Source organism: Rhinoraja longicauda, chromosome 17 (genome assembly GCF_053455715.1).
Source record: "Rhinoraja longicauda isolate Sanriku21f chromosome 17, sRhiLon1.1, whole genome shotgun sequence".
In the NCBI taxonomy this organism is placed as follows: Eukaryota; Metazoa; Chordata; class Chondrichthyes; order Rajiformes; family Arhynchobatidae; genus Rhinoraja; species Rhinoraja longicauda.
The window spans coordinates 23,583,029-23,604,465 of NC_135969.1; the positions used below are offsets into that span (position 1 = coordinate 23,583,029).

The 21,437-nt window shown below is 41.5% G+C and overlaps 1 protein-coding gene across 1 annotated transcript in view; it reads left to right on the plus strand.

Moving 5' to 3' along the window:
- Positions 1–21,437, plus strand: part of dock3 (dedicator of cytokinesis 3) — a 262,260-nt gene that overhangs the window by 162,501 nt on the left and 78,322 nt on the right. The window contains exons 11-13 of the mRNA XM_078413752.1: positions 3,855–3,915; positions 4,905–5,052; positions 17,366–17,454. Coding sequence (XP_078269878.1) covers positions 3,855–3,915; positions 4,905–5,052; positions 17,366–17,454 — 298 coding nt within the window. The remainder of the gene's footprint in view (positions 1–3,854; positions 3,916–4,904; positions 5,053–17,365; positions 17,455–21,437) is intronic.

The following is a 21,437-nucleotide window of genomic DNA, read 5'->3' on the forward strand; positions in this document are numbered from 1 at the left end:
TCACACAAGAGTGATGTGGGTGCCCTACTGTCTTTTTGGTATGATATGAAATAACCCAAAGTGGTTATTATGTTTTCATACACAATTAATTTTTCATCAAAAAAATGATTGACGTTTTAGACAACCTCTGTTACAAGTGCTCCATTTCATCTCTTTAAGGTAAGTAGAATGTTAAAGATCAAATAATTGAGAAAAGATCTTCAAAAATTGAACATGAAATAGAGTGCACAATACTACACAAATCATTCTTCAATGAAGAAAGTGCCATTCTCTGACCCATCTTGCCAACAGTAATTACTTTCAGGAATAGATTTGTTTGAACATGAGCAATACAACGTATTTCAATAGTTAGCAGTTGTTGCCAAGTTACTGCTAAGTGCCAATCTATTATAAATTGTGTAATTACTCATTGTTCATTGTATAATGTGGCCCATCAGTAAGTGTTAGGCCTTACCAGGATTTCTAGAAACTCTGAGTTGGAAGAGTTCAGCAGGAAAATAGTGAAAATCTCATTACTGTAATAAGCAGATTTTATATAAATTCATTATTTTTGTTTAGTTAACTCGGGGAAACACTGTCCAATCTGCCTCTCAAGCAATTGAAAACAACACTTGGCACCATTTCAGGGAAGTGCAGCGAGCTTTTCCCCAATGGTGTTGCTAATATTTTTGTAGTTGTCATAAAGTTGCAATGTTCCGTTGCAATGTTCCTTAGATGATTCCAAAGTATAAATTATGCTTTTTCAGTTTTTATTAAAAGCTCTTCCACCTACATGCAATCAAATTGATCTTTTTCACTGTGGAGCTGTTTCGAGTATTTTGCCTCCAGGTTAAAGGGGCACAGAATTTCCACTTTATCAGCACCAAAGCAAACCTCAAAAATATCAGTGGTAAATTGTTTATGGACAATGTATTAAGAGGCAAGATGTAGAAAAACAGTTAATAGTTGACAAATTCATGCAGAGATTACAAGCAATGTCTACCTCCTGAAGGCACAAAAACCCAAGACAAAAAGTGAGCCAGTGGCTAACAAGAGAAATTAATGATAGTGCTTGATAAATGAAGAAGGCCAAAATTGTTTTTGAAAAGAGCAGTAAGCTTCAAGACAGCAAAAATTTCAGAATTCAGCAAAGAAGCATTAAAACGGATAAGGAAAGGAAAAGTAGAATACAAAAGTAATCTCACAAGAGCCATAAAATAGGCTGTATAAGCTCCATGTCAAGGAAAAGGATGGCTAAAGTTAATGTAGGTTCCTTACAGACTGAGAGAAAAGCCTTGTATTGGGTTTGAGGGGGTGGGGGGGGGGGGGGAACAAATTGTGTCTGTCTTTATGGATGAAGATGCAGAAAACCTGCCAAGAGAGAATGGAGCTCAAAGAACTTAGTAATAGTGAAAAATACTAGTTTTGAAGAAATTAATGGAACTGAAAGCCAAAAACTTTGAAAGAATTATTGACGGATGTGGTGTGTACATGCGTTGCCAACTTACAAAATTCTATAGGTTCTAGAGCCTACAGATTGAAAGCCTGCAAACCTTAATTTAAGCAAGCAAGATGAAATTTAAAACGGAACTACAGACCAGTTGGCTTAACATCAAATGTTTGAATCTATTCGGAAAGAAGTGTTAACAGGCCATTTAGAAAATAGTGTGAGGATTGGGTAGAAAAAGGATAGCTTTATGAAAAGGAAGTTTTATTTGACAAATGGGTTGAAGTTTTTTGAAGTTGTAACCAATGGAGTGAATCATGGGGAACAAATTGATGTTCTTGTACATTTGGAAAGCATTCTTCTACAACCACTCCCCACTCCATCCTGATCCCCCCACTATCGCTCATCAGACACCACATGATGTGGGATGGTGCAGGAAAGTGGTGCTGAGGTGAAAGATTACCCATGTGATAATTGAATGGTAGAGAAGATGTGAAAGTCTGAATAGCCTTATCCTGCTTCTATTTGTTATGTTCATCTCTATGCTGTGGATGAGTCATAGAGTGAAGAAGGTCCATTATCTTTAGACTGTAGCCTTTCTCACTAAATATGAATGAAATGGAATCCAAATATAACCTCTTGAGCATCTGACCAATGATACACAGTGTGCTTAATATTCACTAGCGATAGTGAACATCTTCAAAAATCAGAAAAATCCTGGATATCTAAGAAGGTAAGTCAATATCACAGATGGATACAGACAGAGAAATCAAGTTACCTAAAGTTGTAGAATTCACCTATTCATAACATTGGCTCAGTTAGTTTGTTTGTCTTTTTTCCTCCCTTTTTGCCCCTCTGGGATTGAGGGGCATGCCCAGACTGCCTCACTGGGCATATCCTCCTGCTTTGCATTTTGCAACTCCTACATTCTTGTGAGACAAAGAATGTTCTCACCCATGCTCCCATTCACTCATTAACCTGATAATATTGTTTACAGCTTATACTCATGATCAATCCATCAGCGATTTCTTTGGCCTTAATTCCTATTGCCACCAGAGCCACCCTCACCCCCACCCTCACATTCAATTAATGCTTATGCTCTTAAAAAAGAAAGGAATAATAGAAGGGAAGTCAATTGACTACCTCCAAATATAGTCTTATTATTGTTATTATTCATTCATCAGGTAATAGTTCAATTCATCATTATGTCAATTGTTACCATTTTTTGTAAAAAGGGGAATCTGATACCATGAACTGAAAACATTTTAATGAAAGTACATTCATAGGTTTCTCCGCTCTTGTTTAGAAGCATTAAAACAGTGCTGCATAGTGTGTTGGTTCTGTTTCAAAAAGTTATTAGAGGTTGAGTTCTTTCCTCACAATCATCTTCAGACATGCTGAATTTTGATTGCAAATGGCACAATATATCAGCTTCTATGTTCTAATGAACTCATGTTTTCAATGACATGCAGTTGCCTGCACTTACCCATGTAGCCATGGCTTTGAGATCTGAATAGAAACAAAGAACAGGCACCACATTGCATGCATCAATGTTCCAACCTGTACAATATGGTACTGTGTCTGAACACCTGTTGTAGATGGCTCAGTTTCCCGTACTTCTGCTCTGAACCCACCCTCTCCAGATACAAGTGCATAGAGTTCCCTTGGTCATTGTTGATTCTCACCTTTCATCCCATTAGCCTCTACATCTGGCACATCAACCTTCTGCCATTTCTTTCAACTCCAATGTGATCCCTCCAACAGTGACATCCTTCCCCATCCCCCATTCTGCTTTCTGCAGAGCTTGCTCTCACCAGGACTTGCTCATCCTTCTCTAACTACCTTTCCCTATCCCCTAGCACTTTCCCCTGCAACTGTAGGAAATCTGTCCTTTCATTTCCTTCTTCCGCACCGTTCAGGGACCTGTATAGCCCTTGTAGAAAAGGCAAACTTTCACATGCACCTCTTCCAAACTGTTCTAAGTCATTCAGTTCTTGCGATGTGGTCTCCTGTAACCATGCGTAGACAAGATGACCATTTTGTGGAGAACCTGTAATCTGTCTGCAGTGGCTATCTTGAGCTTCTGGTTGCACGTGTTTTTAACATTTCCTTCCCACTTCCAGATGGACCTATTAGCTCACAGTCCTGATGGATTGATTGTAGTTCAGGATTCAAAGACTGATATGAAATGACTGATTGCATGCACTGATGAGTGTATTTTTTCACTAGATTAATGTGCTGTGCTGAGATTAAAAGCAAGCAACTTTCTTTCCGATTGTACATGTTAGGTAGGGAAAATTAGTTAGATTGGCTTAATTGGAATGTCAAATATAGTCACCATAATCACCATAGTGATTACAGTGACTGCTGCTGTAATTTTCACTTCAATTTGCCTGATGTGACTTCGCTTTTTATTTTAATCTTTCAGGATCTCAGTAATAAGGATCTGAAGCGAGATCTCTACATAGTTGCTCATGTCATACGAATAGGTAAATTCTTCATCTTTACAAATGGTTGAGAACTTAAAATAATGTAAATAATTAACAAACCACCAAAATGCATGTGAAACTTCAATAGTATTTTGAAGTTTGAAATTCTGAATATTACTGCAGTTTCTTGTCGATCACACTATGTAACTTTATTTTGTGAGGATTTCATAAAGGTAATTACTGTTCTAGTGGAATAACAAGGGTTTGTCACGAATCAATGCAGGGATTGGCTTTTAACTGTCCAGAAATTATGATATCGGGATCAAAATGGAGTCATTAGATTTGCTTCTTTATTAACACCTGAGCTCCCACCATTCTTGAAGGAACTTATCTCTGGTTGACTGCAATTACATCATGAATTGAGCAGTAAGCCTCTTGTATTTGCTGATTGGTACCCAAATGCCATAGTTGGTATTTTAAGAGATAAATGAACTGAACTACTGCCTTAAATGCTCTGCACAGGTACTGATGATGAGTTGCTGTTGCTGGTTTCCAAGGAAGTGAATGAAATATTGTTGTATCTATACTTTTAAGAAGGATCATGAATTATCATCCAGCACTGTAAATTCACTACAAGTAGCTGGTATCCAGGGTTTTCCCTTTTTTAGACTTTAGTCTCTTTCATCCCATGCCCACCATCACCCAGCCTTGTTTCCATCCTCTCCCTTTTCTTTCTGCATTCAAGTGCCAACATTTTGGAATTCATGTTGCACTACAGTGAGGGATAATTGCCACAGTAATATTTTGCAGTGGTTTCATTATGTTATTTCTTCACTTGGCAAATAAATTGCACCATGTGGTAGGAAAAAATATCCATGTTATTTAAGTACATGATTCTTTAAAAATATATATTTAATGTATTCCAAATGCTAAAATCATGTTTGAGGTTTGCAGCATTAGGAATTTCGACACAACATTAATAGTAATCAGTGATTGTTAGGTGAGAGTATTTTGTTACATGTTAATGCTTTTGCACTTCTTCTTGCAAGGGCGAATGTTATCCAATGATTCGAAGAAAGGTCCCCCTCACATACAGTACCGACGTCCATACGGATGTGCAGTGCTGAGTATGATGGATGTTCTACCATCTAGTTCCGAACTCCGCGAGGAAAAGGATTTTGTTCTGAAGGTTTATACGTAAGTGAAGCATATTTGAAATCGAATCATATACTATTGTCTTCCCGAAAATTAGGGTTCTATACGACGTAAGGAGCTTAGAAATATCATAAAGAATTTCAATTACGTTTAACACACTGAATGGATCAAGGATATGTTTTATATTCTCATTATCTGGATCTTTGTTTGCAAACAGATTTGATTGTTCTGAGCAAGTTATTGCAAAATTTTCTTTAAACATTTATTAATTAGTAGAGAATATTAATCATTTAAATCTATGATATGTTAGTCAGCTGTAATATGGTATGGTATTTTATTTGTCATATGTACTGAGGTACAGTGAAATTCATTTTTAGATATAGTTCAGTACAAGTATCACTATACATAAGCGCTTAGATACATATTAAATAAGCGTCTCCGATACAGTTCAAATGTATAGCAGTAGTACACTAATACAGCGTCACCAGTTTGGCACCATTTTCAAGACCCTTGCCAATGACTGGTTTCATTTGAGATTTCCACTTGAATACTTAGTCATGGCAGAGGCCGCTGAATTGACCTTATCCAAGAACAAGGTCTTTCCTTTGCCTTCTGCGCCAATGTAAAAGACAGGAATGTACTAAGGGTCCAGGGATAGATCTGGAGGTTTGTGGAAGAGGGCAGTTCAAGATTGGGTATCAGGCTGAGGATTAGAAAAGGTATGGGACAAGAATGCTCAAGAGTATTGAGTCAGTGCTCTGTACTTTGGAGTTGGTGAGTCAGGGGCCGCAATAGGTATACCAGATGGGTTGGTAGTGATGAATCAGTAGTAAGGGGACATTTGATGATTTGGATTTCTGTGAGTGGTGGTTTTGTAGGGTGAAGGTAGATGTGTGGAGTCTAAAAGTTGACAGGTGAGTTGGGGGATCAGATCAATGACTGGGACTTAGCTAATGGGATTTGGAAGATTTCTGCTTATAGAGCTAATATTTTCATTCCACACAAACCATTTTCACAAATTTATTAACCCATGTCATAACATTGCATATGCTTTTGTTGCATTTGGATTTTCTAATGAAGCCATCTGCAAAGCTCAAAGGAGTTTTCCCATTTGTGACAGATCTCGGGAATATTGGAAATCAGCCAACTCAGTCAACATTCAGAAACTCATGAATGCAACTAAGTTGGTATTTTGATGTGCACGCTTCTCTAATTATGGAATATAGTTATTGGAAACTGAAACCAGCAATGAAGATACAGCTGGGTCATCAATGTCTGCCTTCACTGAGAGGTGCCAATAAAGATATCAGAAGTAATCCACATTTTCCAATATCTCACCATGAACCTATATCGTTAGAGGGTTGTGTGGTGCATCAGGAACAGGTCAAGTCCCTTTGACTTTTCGATGTTGGGTATAGAGATCATTCTCTCATATATTTCAGTGAATGAATCGATAATAGCTTTGAGGTTGGATTCTAAGCATGAAAACAGCTCAACTATAGAGGTTTGGGTAACCCTCGTTCTGGGATGTGTTCACTTCAGATATAGTCTAACATTGATTCCATTGTAAACCAGTTGGTTATTATCTTGACTTGCATGCCATTATGGAGCAAACATAAGATGGAGGTAAGTTTCTTTATGCAGCTAAATATAAGTATGCTTTCCATAGAACCTCACAATTCATGGAGTCAAAAGATTTAGTGACATCAAAAAAGGCCACAAAAAGTGACGAGTGTTACTCTTGACATTTTTCTTGAAATTGTCCTACAGTGAAGGTGGTGACCACTGTTCCTCTACACCATGATTCAGGTTTCACTGTTTTAATCCTGACTCCCACATCTTGGAAACCATCTCTCAGCAAAGACAGACAGCAGTAATGCAACTCACCACCACTTTTAATGTACCAGCACTGATATTGATGGGGAAAATGATATTTGATGATCAACACCTCTGACCTGGTACAAGGCAATGGGGATCTCTCCCCTAATATTGCTTTAGAGATAAGGAATATCAACAACAGATATCTCGAGGTTCTGAAAAATTAATTCCAATGCTGACTCCACAAGATCCTGCAAATCTATAAGTGACCATAACCTCTGTCCTTTGCAATAAATGGTAACTGTTGTACCATTCGGGTAGCTTTCCTAATTATTCACTATATCTGCATGCTAGTCTTTTTCGAATAATGCACAAAGACATCCAGATCTTTCTGTACCTCAGAATTCTGCAACCTGTCACTATTTAGATCATAGGCTTTCCATGTTGAAATTACCAATTTCACATTTTTCGATGTAAATAGTCGCCTAGAAATATAACAAAAATGGGCAGGCAATACACTTTGTCTGATGGGATATAAAAGCTGATGCAGTTGTAGAAATTATTTTAGGACCACTTTTCAGATGTAAGGATATTTACGACAAAAAAAGGTAAAACATAGTTCTGAAGGTAGTTCTACAGAAGAGATGTTTATGTAACTGTAACTTTGCAACACCTTGTCACTTTTATTTTAGGCCTTAATTTCTATTAGATCAAATTTAATGTAAGTAAATTCCATTGATAAAAAATAGATTTATATTCTAATTCAACTAGCCAGGATGTTTTCTTTTTAAAATTGGGTTTTATACACATTAAAGCTATTAGTTCTTTCCAGGCAAAAAGTGATCAAGAAAATCAAGAGTCAAGAATATTTAATTATCATATGTACCAGCAACAGAACAATTAAATTCTTACTTGCTGCAACTTAACAGGCCTATTAATGTAATAACACACAAGTTTTCTTCTGAGATTATAGATAATCTACCTATGATAATCAAACTCTGTGGATTTCAGTACCAGTTTGTGTGACAATATCCATGTAATTTATGCATATAAGCTGTACTCATTCTCGCACATGCTCAGACTCGCGCATATAATTATGTAAATCAGGCAGTGTCCTGGAACTTGGAAAATAAAGATGGCAATGGTTTTGTTCCCAACACGAGTGGACTCGAGCCTTACTTCTCCGACTAATATGTGCTAAGTTTACCTTTATCGTAAGAGGGCACAAAACAAAACATGGTGTCAGAAAAGGGATTGAAAAGTTGTGGAACAAAAGGAAGCTATGATGATTAGCAAAAATGCTTTGAAATGCTTTCAGGAATCAGTGTTTCAATGCTCAACGACCGGACAAGCTGCATGCATAAGAGGAACAGTATGCAGGTCAGTGCGCACACAAGGCTAAGACGCAGTGTGTAAATCAGTGCTGTGTGGATCCAGGGACAGATGAGAAAGAACGGCTACTTTGTCGTATTTGGAACAGTCGAAGGCTGTATTTTCTTTAAAAGCTAAGAGCTTTAAAGTTAAAAGTTACAGAAGCAATATTGAAAACAGCAAAAGCTGCAGAAGCAGTATTGAAAAAGCTGTGTATGGAAAACGGTCTTGAGATAAGCAGAAGGCTGTTCGAGATAAGCCATACTGAAAAGGACTGTTACCAAGGAAGACATAAACAAGGGACCTTGGAAATCTCAAATTTAATGATGTTTTGAATTCTACAGAGGTTCACCTGCACCTCCTCCAACCTCATCTATTGTATCCGCTGCTCTAGATGTCAACTTCTTTACATCGGCGAAACCAAACGCAGGCTCGGCGATCGTTTTGCTCAACACCTTCGCTCAGTCCGCCTTAACCAACCTGATCTCCCGGTGGCTGAGCACTTCAACTCCCCCTCCCACTCCCAGTCTGACCTTTCTGTCATGGGCCTCCTCCAGTGCCATAGTGAGGCCCACCGGAAATTGGAGGAACAGCACCTCATATTTCGCTTGGGCAGCCTGCAGCCCAGCGGTATGAACATTGATTTCTCCAACTTTAGATAGTTCCTCTGTCCCTCTCTTCCCCTCCCCTTCCCAGTTCTCCCTCTATCTTCCTGTCTCCACCTATATCCTTCCTTTGTCCCGCCCCCCTGACATCAGTCTGAAGAAGGGTCTCGACCTGAAACGTCACCCATTCCTTCTCTCCTGAGATGCTGCCTGACCTGCTGAGTTACTCCAGCATTTTGTGAATAAATACCTTCGATTTGTACCAGCATCTGCAGTTATTTTCTTACTGTAAGATCTGTGTGCGGAACAGAAAAATAAAATTGTGTTCTAGTTTGATAATATTTTCGAGAGTAGTAGATATTAGTGTATATTACGCTATTAATAGAAGATATTAACGAACATTACGCAGTCGTCAGGTATATAGCTGAACTTTTCAAAAGCTATTGAGAGCGACGGGATATGCTGATATCTCAAAATGGCGCAGACCAATTCTTCTTGCCCCGTGTTTCCACCACCCAATCTAAAGTTCAAAGAGGTCAGGGTAGAAGTGGCAATTGTTTAAACAAATGTATGAAAATTATGCAGTGATAACAGAACTGGATAAGAAGGAGAAAGAGTATCAAAAAGCAGTACTCCTGCATACTGTTGGACCGGAAGGATTGCGAATCTTCAATACCCTGACGTTCGAAATGGTAGCAGATGGGACGGATGTGAAAGGAGCTTGCTAAGACATGCAAGTTCTGCGATTGCCTGAAAGACAGCCTCATTTGGGATCGCATCGTCCTTGGTATTGCAGACCAGTCAACTAGGAAGACACTCCTTCAGAAGAGGAATCTGAAACTGCAGGATACTGTGGACATATGCAGATCCTCGGAGGTAACAGCGACAAGAATGCAGATCATCGAAGAAGATCCAACAATACATAGGATGGGAACGATACTAACCGAGGGAAAAGAGGGTTGATTTTCCTTCGCAGAGGACAAATCAGAGACCAGTCAAGTGCAGTTTCTGTGCGAGGACGCACAAGCGCAGGAAGGAGGAATGCCCCGCGTATGGGAAGGACTGCAACAGGTGCAGACGACAAAACTTCGTCGCCTGCTGCTGCAAGCAGAGGAAGAAGAGCATGCAGAAACGGGATCAGCACAAGGTCATAGAGACATCTGACACACCGTCCATTTCCGACGCAGAGTCTGTGAGTTGCATTGGGGTCATTGCAGCCGGAACCAATTCCTCTTCAGGCTGATTCGCTGAGATGCAGGTCGGCACGGAAGCCATCAAGTTTCAGATTGACTCTTGTGCCAGTGTTAATGTGATTCCCAAAGATCTTGTCTCCAACAAAGGATTCAGGATTCAGGATATCTTTATTTGTCATCCAAAGAACAAGTCTTTTGGACGAGATTTCGTCACCCACAGTCCAACAATAAGAGCAATAAAATAAGCAAATTACACAACCCCAACCAACACAAAACACAAAAAAAAAAGAAACATCCATCACAGTGAGTCTCCTCCAGTCCCATCCTCACTATGATGGAAGGCCAGAATGACATTTCTCTTCCCCTGCCGTCTTCTCCCGCGGTCAGGCTGTTGAACTTGCCACGTTCCAGGCCGCGCCGGACGGTGAAAGGTCCGCAATGGGCCGACCCAGGCCCCGCGATCCGGGGCGGGCGAACACGCTGCCGCTGCTGCTGCACGTCGGGCCGGTCGTGGCTCCCGACATTGAAGCCCCCGCCGAGCAGAGAAAAATCCCGCAGCCTACTTCAGGCCGCGCCGGACAGTGAAATGTCCGCGGCGGGCCGACCCAAGCCCCGCGATCCGGGGCGGGCGAACCCGCTGCCGCTGCTGGAGCTCCCGATGTCGGGATCCACGCGGCCCAAGCCATAGGCGAGTCGCAGCCGCTCCCGCAGCTTCCGAAGACAGCTGGCTCCGCTGATGGGAGATTTGGACAAGAGGACATTAGACGAGAGAAAATCATCTTAAAGATGTACAATAGATCCAATCTTCTGGCGGAAGGTAGGACAAAAGTCATACTTTGGAACAAGATGAACAACAAGAAGTACCGTGTTCACTTCATAGTGGTAGAGGAAGGCTGGCTCACACCGCTCCCGAGTGACAAAGCTGCTCAACAGATGAAACTTATCACGGTTCACTACGAGAACTTCAAGAGCCTGAATGCTATTAGCGAGGCTGATTCATTAATCAAGACCTACAAAGATGTCTTTGATGACGAAAGACCTGGGAGAATGCCAGGCAAGGTCAAATTGGTAGCGCAGACAGAGGATGTGACACCATCACAGTGTTCTGCAAAGCCGGTACCTGTAGCTATGAAAGAGAAGGTCAAAAATGATCTCATGAAGCTGGTCGAGCAGGACATCTTGACTCAAGTCGAAGAGCCAATTGAGTGGTGTAGCAGGCTGGTCTTTACAGAGAAAAAGGACAACACAGAGTTGAGGTTCTGCATAGATCCTAGACCCTTCAACAAACTCCTGAAAAGGGAGATCCACAGACTACCAGTCATAGAGGACGTACTCCCTGAGCTGTCCAAGGCGAAGATTTTCTCCAAATTCGATCTGAAGTCAGGATACCTCCACTGCGAACAAGAGGAGGAGAGCAGTTTCCTAACAACCATGAACACCCTCTTTGGGAGATATCGCTGGAAAAGATTGCCATTCGGACTGAAGAAGCTGCAACAAGCCCTAGTAGGATTAGAGGGAGTGGAATGTGTTGCAGATGACATCATCCTATTCGGAGTAGGAGACACCAGCGAAGATGCAGAGAGAAATCACGATGCAAGACTGGAAAATCTTCCCCAGCGATGCAGAGACAAAGGCATCAAGCTGAACTGGAAAAAGTCGGTAGTGAAGATTACTTGTATCACATTTCTAGGACATGTAGCTATGGATCGTGTCCTGAAACTGGACACGAAGAAGATCCAAGCTATCCTAGAGATGCCCAAACCAACAAATCCCACAGAGATCCAAAGATTACAAGGCAGTGTAAACTACTTGGCAAGATTCCTGCCAATGTTGTCGGACATATTCGAGACTTTGAGGAGATTGACCCGCAAGGATGCAGAGTGGGAATGGTCAGCAGAACATGACATGGCAATGTCAAAAATGAAGGAGCAGTTGACAACGGCACCTACCCTGGTGTACTACACACCAGATGAACAGCTGACCATACAATTGGATGCAAGCAAGACAGGTCTAGGTGCAATACTCATGCAGAAAGGCCAACCGCTGTCCTATGTGAGTCGAGCATTGACGCCAACCGAGCAAAGATATGCTCAGATTGAGAAGGAGGCACTGGCATTAGTGTTTGCCCTCGAACACTTTCATCAGTACACCTGCGGACAGAGAGTGATCGTGGAGAGTGACCACAAACCATTGGTCATCGTCAAAAAGCCTCTTTATAGAGCACCAAGACGTCTTCAGGGCATGATGATGAGGATGCTACACTATGACATTGAGATAAAATGGGTAAAGGGAAAAGATATGCATCTAGCATACATGCTTTCCCGAGCATACATCCTGGACACCACAGGATCGACCAGATTCACTGATGTTAACGCAGTTGAGTCCTTGAGCATAGGAGAGGACAAGGTCAAACCATACCAGGGAAGCCCGTACCAGCGAAGACGAAACACTACAGACTGTGAAGACAGTAATCCAAAATGGATGGCCAGTTCACAAATCAGAAACCCCAGAGGCAGCACAACCGTACTTCAACGTCAGAGACGAGTTGAGTGTCCAAGATGGCCTAGTGTTCAGAGGAGAGAGAGATATAATCCCTATCACTCTACGCAAAGAGATGAAGGAGACACTCCACACCTCTCACCTGGGAGTGGAAGGAACCCTCAGATGAGCTAGAGAGTGCATTTGGCCCGGAATGAACTCCAATGTGAAACAGTTAATTTCAACCTCTGAAGCTTGCAGGACATACGAACAACAGAATCAGAAAGAGACTCTGATACCACATGACCTCCCAGATCGACCAAAGGAGAAAGTGGGAACCGATCTGTTTGAACATGAGGGAAAGAATTACTTAATCACAGTTGACTATCAAACTTCTGGGAAATAGATAGACTATATGACCTGACCAGCAGGACAGTCATTGTCAAACTCAAGACTCACTTCGCAAGATGTGGAATTCCCAGCACTGTGGTAAGCGACAACAGGAAACAGTTCTCATGAGAGGAGTTTGCCAAATTTGCCAGGAAATAGGAATTTGACCACTACACAATTGCTCCAAGACATAGCCAAGCTAACGGAAAGGTGGAATCGGCAGTCAAGGCAGCTAAGCGGGTACTGAAGAAAACCACTCACTCCAAGACAGATGTCTACTTGGCAATACTGGAACCGCACAAAGACTACATGGAAGGAGAACAAGAACGACGCTTCCGACCACATCAAATCTCCTCAAACCATGCGGTGCGGAGATACTCACAGAAGAGAGGAAAAAGATGAAGGATTTTCAAGGAAACAGTCAAAGATCTACAACCAGCATGCCAAGGATCTGCCAATTCTGGAAGAAGGTGATGTCATAAGACTCAAACCCTATAAACTAGGATGGCAGAGAGCAACAGTGCAAAAACGACTGGATGAGAGATCATACAAAGTCGAGACAGTAAGGACTTCTAATCCGACATAATCGGGTGGATCTGAAGAAGACTGGAGAACAAACCCCACACATAACTCCAGAGAAACCACCAGACGCGGAAAAGACTGAGAAACATATGCAACCTCAGATGACACCAAAAAAAAAACAACACAACAGGCATCACCAGAAAAAGATGCAACTCATGAAACTCATAACGCTGAGAAAACTAAACAAAAACAAAGTGACACTGAGATGATGCACAGAACGTACACACCGAAAAGAAAGACAATTCTGGAAAAAATGACACCGAAAAAGAAACTAGAAGTGATGCACAGAATGTACACACTGAAAAGAAAGACACACCTGAAAGAAACACCACCACAAAGACTAGGGCAGGAAGAGTTGTCAGACCACCAGAGAGATACGGCGAGTATGTCAGGAAGTAAGGTGTTTTGTGGTGAAGGACTTAAATGCCTATGAGAAGAAAGCATTAGAACATTATCTTATGTTAGGGAAAAAAGTCACAAGTATGGCTAGGGTGAAAATTGTGAAATAAGACAGAACAGTTATTATATTCAGTTAAGTTGAACCATTTAACTAATATGTATTATTATGAAAAGTGTTTAAGTTTGCTTTATTTTGGAGCGTTGGAAAGGTAAACCTAAAATGTAAAAAAGGAAAGGATGTGACAATATCCATGTAATTTATGCATATGAGCTGTACTCATTCTTGCACATGCTCAGACTTGTGCATATAATTATGTAAATCAGGCAGTGTCCTGGAACTTGGAAAATAAAGATGGCACTGGTTTTGTTCCCAACACAAGTGGACTCGAGCCTTACTTCTCCGACTAATATGTGCTAAGTTTACCTTTATCGTAAGAGAGCACAAAATGAAACAGTTTGCTTGCAGAAAAGATAAAAATAAATGGCTGATACCGTATGTTGAAGTACAAAATAAAAGAATATAAAACAAGTTAAATATTACTTGTTATTGATGACAATAATTGCTCAATTGGGCGGCACAGTGGCGCAGCGGTAGAGTTGATACCTTACAGCGCCAGAGATCGGGATTCTATCCTGACCACGGGTGTTGTCCGTTTGGAGTTTGTACGTTCTTCCTTTGATTGCGTGAATGGCAGCAAGTAAATTGTTGTGCGATAAAATCAAGGACAGAGTCACAGTTGAAGAGGTTTTTGAGGTATTCTTTGAAGCAGGCATTGACTGCTTGCATGTCCCTGATGAGCCCACCCCCAATTTTGATTCACAGTGGGGCTGGGTTTCAGTGTTTGAGCCATAGTCATAGAGTGATACAGTGTGAAAACAGGTCCAACTTGCCCCTACTGACCAACATGTCCCAGCTACACTGGTCCCGCCTGCCTGTGTTTGGCCCGTATCCGATCCCTCCAAACCTATCCTATCCATGTACCTGTCTTCTGACTTTCTGAAATTTTGGGATAGTCCCTGCCTCAACTACCTCTTTTGACAGCTTGTTCCATCATTACTGGTTAACTCGTATTTCATGGTTACATAATGATAAGCAGTGAATACATTCTGAAGACATGATCTCCTCAAATTTGGTGTGATGATTTTTGAAACATGTAATATAAGGTCTCATGTGCCAGACATCCTTTGTGGAAGGTGCTTGTTAGGAAGCCATTATCTATTATGTCACTCCTTTGAGTGTTTTAAGAGATACAATTTGCCATTAGTGCTGTCAAGAGGTTTTGTGAAATAAAGATAGTTACTGATGACATCAGACCCTGTTCTCCAAAAATAGAAACTTTCTGAAGCTTGATATTTGTATGTTCATGCACAAATAATTTGTGATAAGGTTGTTTTATTTACAGTATCTTATTTTATTTTGGTCAACTTATCGTCCAGTTACTTGTCTCCTCACTTGGAAAGAGAGGATTGGCCTAGACTGCAAATGTCCCCTCAGGAATCCCGACCATTCCCTGACTTCAGCACTCTTATATACCTCCATCTATTGGAATACCTTTTTTATTTTAGTACTGGAAGCTGGACTGTAGGAGGCAGATTTTTAGAATCAATGTCAATAAAGGCTGAGTGGTTTAAATATTTGGTATTGGTTTGTCATTGTCACGTATACCAAGGTACAATGAAAAACTTTGCATGCAAATCAATCAAAATCATACTAAACATGAGTACAATCATGTACAACCCAAGAAAGAAAAAAGACAGAGTTCAGAATATGGTGACACAGCATTATAGTGTTACAGTTGTAGAGAAGGTTCAGATAAAACAAAGGGCAAGGGCCATAATGAGGTAGGTTGGATAATTGAGGCTACACCCTTAGCTCATCAAAGGATTGTTCAGTAATCTGATAACCGCAGGGCAGGTGCTGTTTGGCTGGTTTGTATGTTGGACTGGGCTACATCCACAGCTCTGTGTAATTTCTTGCATTCTTGGACAGACCTGCTACCAAACCAAGCTCTGATGCATCCTGATTGGATGCTTTCTAGAGTATATCTGTGCACTTCAGGAGTAACTCACCCAGCAGCTTAGGAGAGCACAGGTGACCATTAAACAAAGAAAATAGAGCAAGCAGTTAGTTCAGGAGACCCTGAAGGTGAATTGTTTTCTCATCACTATTTGGCACCTGAGGACTGATGAAGGAGAGAATTCCCCGGGTAGTACAGCCAGAAAGAACGCCATGACTGGTTCAGCTGTGCAGGGAACGTGAAAAGCCAAGACAACAATAGTTAAGGAGGAATTCTATGGTTAGTGGATCAGACAAGTGTATGGGTTTGCAGACACAGTTTTAGAATCGTCTGTTGCCTCCCTGGTACCATGGTTCTGAATGCCACTGTACTGGTACAGAACATTTTGGAGAGAGTGGATGAACACAGAGCTTGAGATCCATATCATTATCAATTGAGGTCCGAAAGCAAATTTCAAGGTGTTTGAAAAGGGATCAAGATGCAGGATTTCTATTCTATTTATATTTTGGATTTCCAGAATCTGCAGTTGTGGATTTTCTCAAGCAGAATTTGCCTATTTGGAAATAAGAAACATTAGAGGTGTGACTACAACTAGGATTATTCTATAGGCCTTCAATTATTGTGGAGCGAATATGCACAGAAATTAAAAAGAATCAGGAAGAATCCAACCTATCACGTTTATAGATAGTGGATTAAATTTCCAAAAGTGGCTTGTCGTCAAGTTTGAAGGCTATTTGGTAAAAGAGCCAGCATGGATAGAACATTAATTAAATAATAGAAAACAGCGTAGCAATGAAATTGAGTTCTTCGGTCAGGAAGGAAGCATGCTTTAACTTCCCAGAACTAGTACTAGGGCACTGTTTTCATTGATATATATTAATGATTTTGACTTTGATGTACAGAGCATCTTCCAAATTTGCTAAACACGCTAAATTAGGAGGCCAAGAAAACTGGGGAGGAGAGTAAAGATAGTCTAATGGGTAGATAGATGGTTGAAATTTACTGCTGAGTAATGTGAATACATAGCTATGGGAATATTGGAAGCATATTGAATTGTAGCTTTCAGAAAGAATGCTTAAGAATTTGTAGTGCTGTGGAAAGATAGGGAGGGAGTAGGACTATCTAAATTGTTCTTACATAAAATTAGTACAGAATTCATAGGTCAAATGGCCTCTTTCCATACTGTGAGCTTACTGTGAATCTATGCATTCAAATACATAATTGGCTGCCAGTTTATTCTCCTAGATCATTTAATGTATGTGTTTCTCCCCTCTGATGAACCTACCAACTAAGATAACTTTCAGTGTCATGAAGCCTTCTGACAATAACTGAAACTCTACAGTAGGTTGCTATGGTGATTTGACAGCTTGAATTATAATCGCCAAAGAGGATAGCTTTCATTTGCTAAATGTTAGTATATTCAATCAAAGTCTTTGAATGCCTTCTGCTGGCTGAGAGAAGATTTCTAACATCCTACTTTCTCTGTGTTTTCTTTTAACAGATGCAATAATGAAAATGAGTGGTATCAAATCCATGAAAACATAATTCGCAAATCCAGTAACAAGTACACTGCAGCAACCACGAATTATGGTAAATTTTATTTTATTTCTACTGTTGGTAAATTTATGATTTTATCCTAAGACTTTTTTTTGCCCTAAATATAAGCCCTCCAAATTATGTGCATGGGTGAAGTGGTTTTTTTTCACACTGCATATATATCATTTCTGTATTCTAATTTCTAATTATGGTACAGCATCAAACATGGCTCGAACAAACTATTCCCCTCTCAAATTATGGTGAGTTGTTGTTGATGAAAGATTTTGTTGCACTCATTCCACTACTGACATGATTGCTCAATATTTCACTGTGCTTTCCACTAACTGAAACTTGAACTTCCACTAGTTCAAGCAAGTTCAATTCATAATTGGGGCGGCACGGTAGCGCAGCGGTAGAGTTGCTGCTTTACAGCGAATGCAGCGCCGGAGACTCAGGTTCGATCCTGACTACGGGTGCTGTACTGTAAGGAGTTTGTACGTTCTCCCCGTGACCTGCGTGGGTTTTCTCCGAGATCTTCGGTTTCCTCCCACACTCCAAAGACGTACAGGTATGTAGGTTAATTGACTGGGTAAATGTAAAAATTGTCCCTAGTGTGTGTAGGATAGTGTTAGTGTGCGGGGATCACTGGGCGGTGCGAACTTGGTGGGCCGAAAAAGGCCTGTTTCTGCGCTGTATCTGAAATATGAAAATATAAATCATGTGGAGGAATGAAATGATAATATTGAAATGATTAATAAATAATCTTAGGGATAGGTAGCCCTATTTTGTACATTGTGTGAGGAGTAACCACAACATCTCACGTATTAGGTTAGATTTGCTCTCAGCGTACATCTATCTATATAGATATATATATATATTACTCTGTTTGATTATTTATTTGTTTGCTCATGCCTGTGATGTAACTTTATTTTTGTGCCCCCGTCACACAATAGCACGACAATTTTAGGACCACCTTACTCACCTTTGTCCTGGGGACACCTTCATCCAAGTTTCATTCAAATTGGTCTTATATTTCTAAAGTTAGAGAGATTTTAAAGTTTAAAAATTACCTTATTAAACTGCGCTTGATGCGTCATCAGCGTATGATGTCACTATGGGACCCGCCCGAATGACGGCCAATGAGGGGGGGGGGGGACCATGATGACCACCGGGGGCAGGACCCATCAGAGTGACGGGAATGGCGGCCAATGGGGGGGTGGGGGCCGTGGACTGACAAGCTGCCGCTAACTCACCCACTCCATCCCCCCCTCAACTCCCCACCCAAACTCTCACCCACTCCATCCCCCCTTAACCCCCCCTTATCCCTCACCCCCCGTCCCTCACCCATTCACCCACTTTCTTCCCCCTCCCCCCCCCCTTTCACCCACTTTCTTCCCCCTCCCCCCCCCCCCCCCCTTCACCCACTTTCTTCCCCCCCTCCCCGAGAGGACGAGCTGCGTTTTCGACGTTGTGAAAATGGCAGCGACCAGTAACGAGCCGCAGCTCACTTCCGGCCATGTGAGGGGGATGGAGGACATCTGTCCTTTTGCCTCCTCTCTCATCTCCATAAGGTCAAATGTGATAGGAGCAGAATTAGGCCCATCAAATCAACTCTGCCATTCAATCATGGCTGATCTATATCTTCCTCCTAACCCCATTCTCCTTTGCTTATGACCTCACTCTGGCACTGGAGACCTCACTCTGGCAGGAGAGAAAGATCAGAGCATGGGAGTAGGAAGAAGGTGGTAAAATAGTTAGCAGACTGAGCTTACGTTTTCAGCAACGCGGTCGCCAAAATCTATTCTTGCACTCATCGATGTACCTCATAATCTCATTATTCCACTTTGGTAGCCTACAACCAAAACATGAACATTGAATTCTCCAGTTTCAAGTAAACTCCCACTCACCATTCTCATAGCTGCCACCACCATGCGCTTATATTTTTCCCACCACTCCATCAACCTGTTATTTAGACTTTAGAGATACAGCGCAGAAACAGGCCTTTCAACCCACTGAATTCACGCCAACCCCCCTAACACTATCCTATACACTAGGGACAATTTAGAATTTTACCGAAGACAATTAACCTACAAACCTATATGTCTTTGGTGTATGGGAGGAAACTGAACCACCCAGCGAAATCCCATGCGGTCACAGGGAGAACGTACAAATTCCATACAGGCAGTAACCGTAGTGAGGATCGAACCTGGGTCTCTGGAGCTACAAGGCAGCAGCTCTACCGCCATGCCATTGTGCTGCCCTTTTCCATTTATCTCCCACTCCTTCCTACTGCATCCCCCATTTTCCTTTTATCATGGTTCTTTCTCCTCCCCCTGTTCCCTTCCACCCACATAATTTCCTCTGGCTTTACATTTCACTCCTCCTGTTCCTTCTTCTCTGGTAGGCTTTTGTCTCCAGTTCACCTCTTTTGTAACTATCTCCACCCATCATCATAACCACATTTGTAGCCACCTGTCATTGACAATTTATGCCCCACCCATACATCTCATTACCAGCTCCACTTAATCAGTCTAAAGAAGGGTTCCGACCACAAACATTGACTTGACTGTCCATTTCCCTCCACAGATGCTGCCTGACCCACTGAGTTCTCCACTACTTTGTTTTTTGCTCATGACTCCATCATCTCTTGTGTCTCCTTTGTGGAAGTATTGCTGTTCTCATACATCCACTGGCCTTGTCATCCTAAGTGATAGAGGTTACGTATTTGGGAGTAGATATCAAAGCCTTGGCAAAAAATACTTCTTGTAGACAGTAGCTATTTAATCCACTCTGCAAATGATCACGGGAAAGAATATTTAAAGTAGTGGATCTGGTGACACAAAAAAAAGCAGATTGTTTTGTCCTGGGTGATCTTGAGTTTTGGAGCTGTCTAATTCAGTCAAGTAGTGAATATTCTGTAATACTCCTTACTTGTACTTTGCAGGTGGCAGAAAGACTTTCAGCTAAGAACGCGAGTCATTTGCCACTGTGTTGTTGTGGCTAATTAAGGGATTGGACACGCTAGATGTTCCCGATGTTGAGGGAGTCCAGAACCAGGGGCCACAGTTAATGAATAAGGGGTTGGCCATTTAGAACTGAGATGAGGTAAACCTTTTTCACACAGAGAGTTGTGAATTTGTGGAATTCTCTGCCTCAGAAGGCAGTGGAGGCCGATTCACTGGATGCATTCAAAAGAGAGTTAGATAGAGCTCTTAGGGTCAGCAGAATCAAGGGGTATGGGGAGAAGGCAGGAACGGGGTACTGATTGTGGATGATCAGCCATGTTCACATGGAATGGCGGTGCTGGCTCAAAGGGCCGAATGACCCACTCCAGCACTATGTATCTATATATCTAATTAATTCACTGACATTTCTGATTAATGCTTATCCACTCTCTAAGCTTTCTCTCCTCTCCCAAGCATGTCATTGATGATTTCACTGAATGGCAATGGAAAATGGTTAAACTCTTGTTTGAGATGGTCATTGTATAATAAGAATTTTAATCCTGTTTTGGGATGTGGACTTTTCTGTCAAAGCCAGCAGTTACTGTCGTTGCAATTGCCCTCAAGAAGGCTGTGATGAACCATCATCTTGGATTGTTGAGTTATTGGGGAGATTCTTCCACAGTTAGACCATGTGATGTGACCATCTGACCTGCAGTCGCTATCCCCATTGTTATCGCCTTTGTTCTGTTTGGCTATTATTCTATTTGCCCCAGCTTACTAACATTCTTCAGAAATTCTCATGCTCTATTCAACTCCTTAAAAGTAGTCATCTATGATGTCAGCTGCAGAAAGGCATGGAGATCGGAGGAATACTGTGGAGGCTGCAGCTGAAGATCCATAGTGGAGTTCAATATCCCTGGGTTCTTGGAACCAATCAATGCTGGGTTCAGAGTTTAATAAATGCCAGGATCCAGATCAGCGCTCAGGGATTAGATACACAGGCCTTCTCTGACCTTTTGGGCCCATTCTTATCCATGTTCTGTTTTAGACCTTGGTGTCCTGTACTGGTGGGCATAGGCCTGTCACTGTATA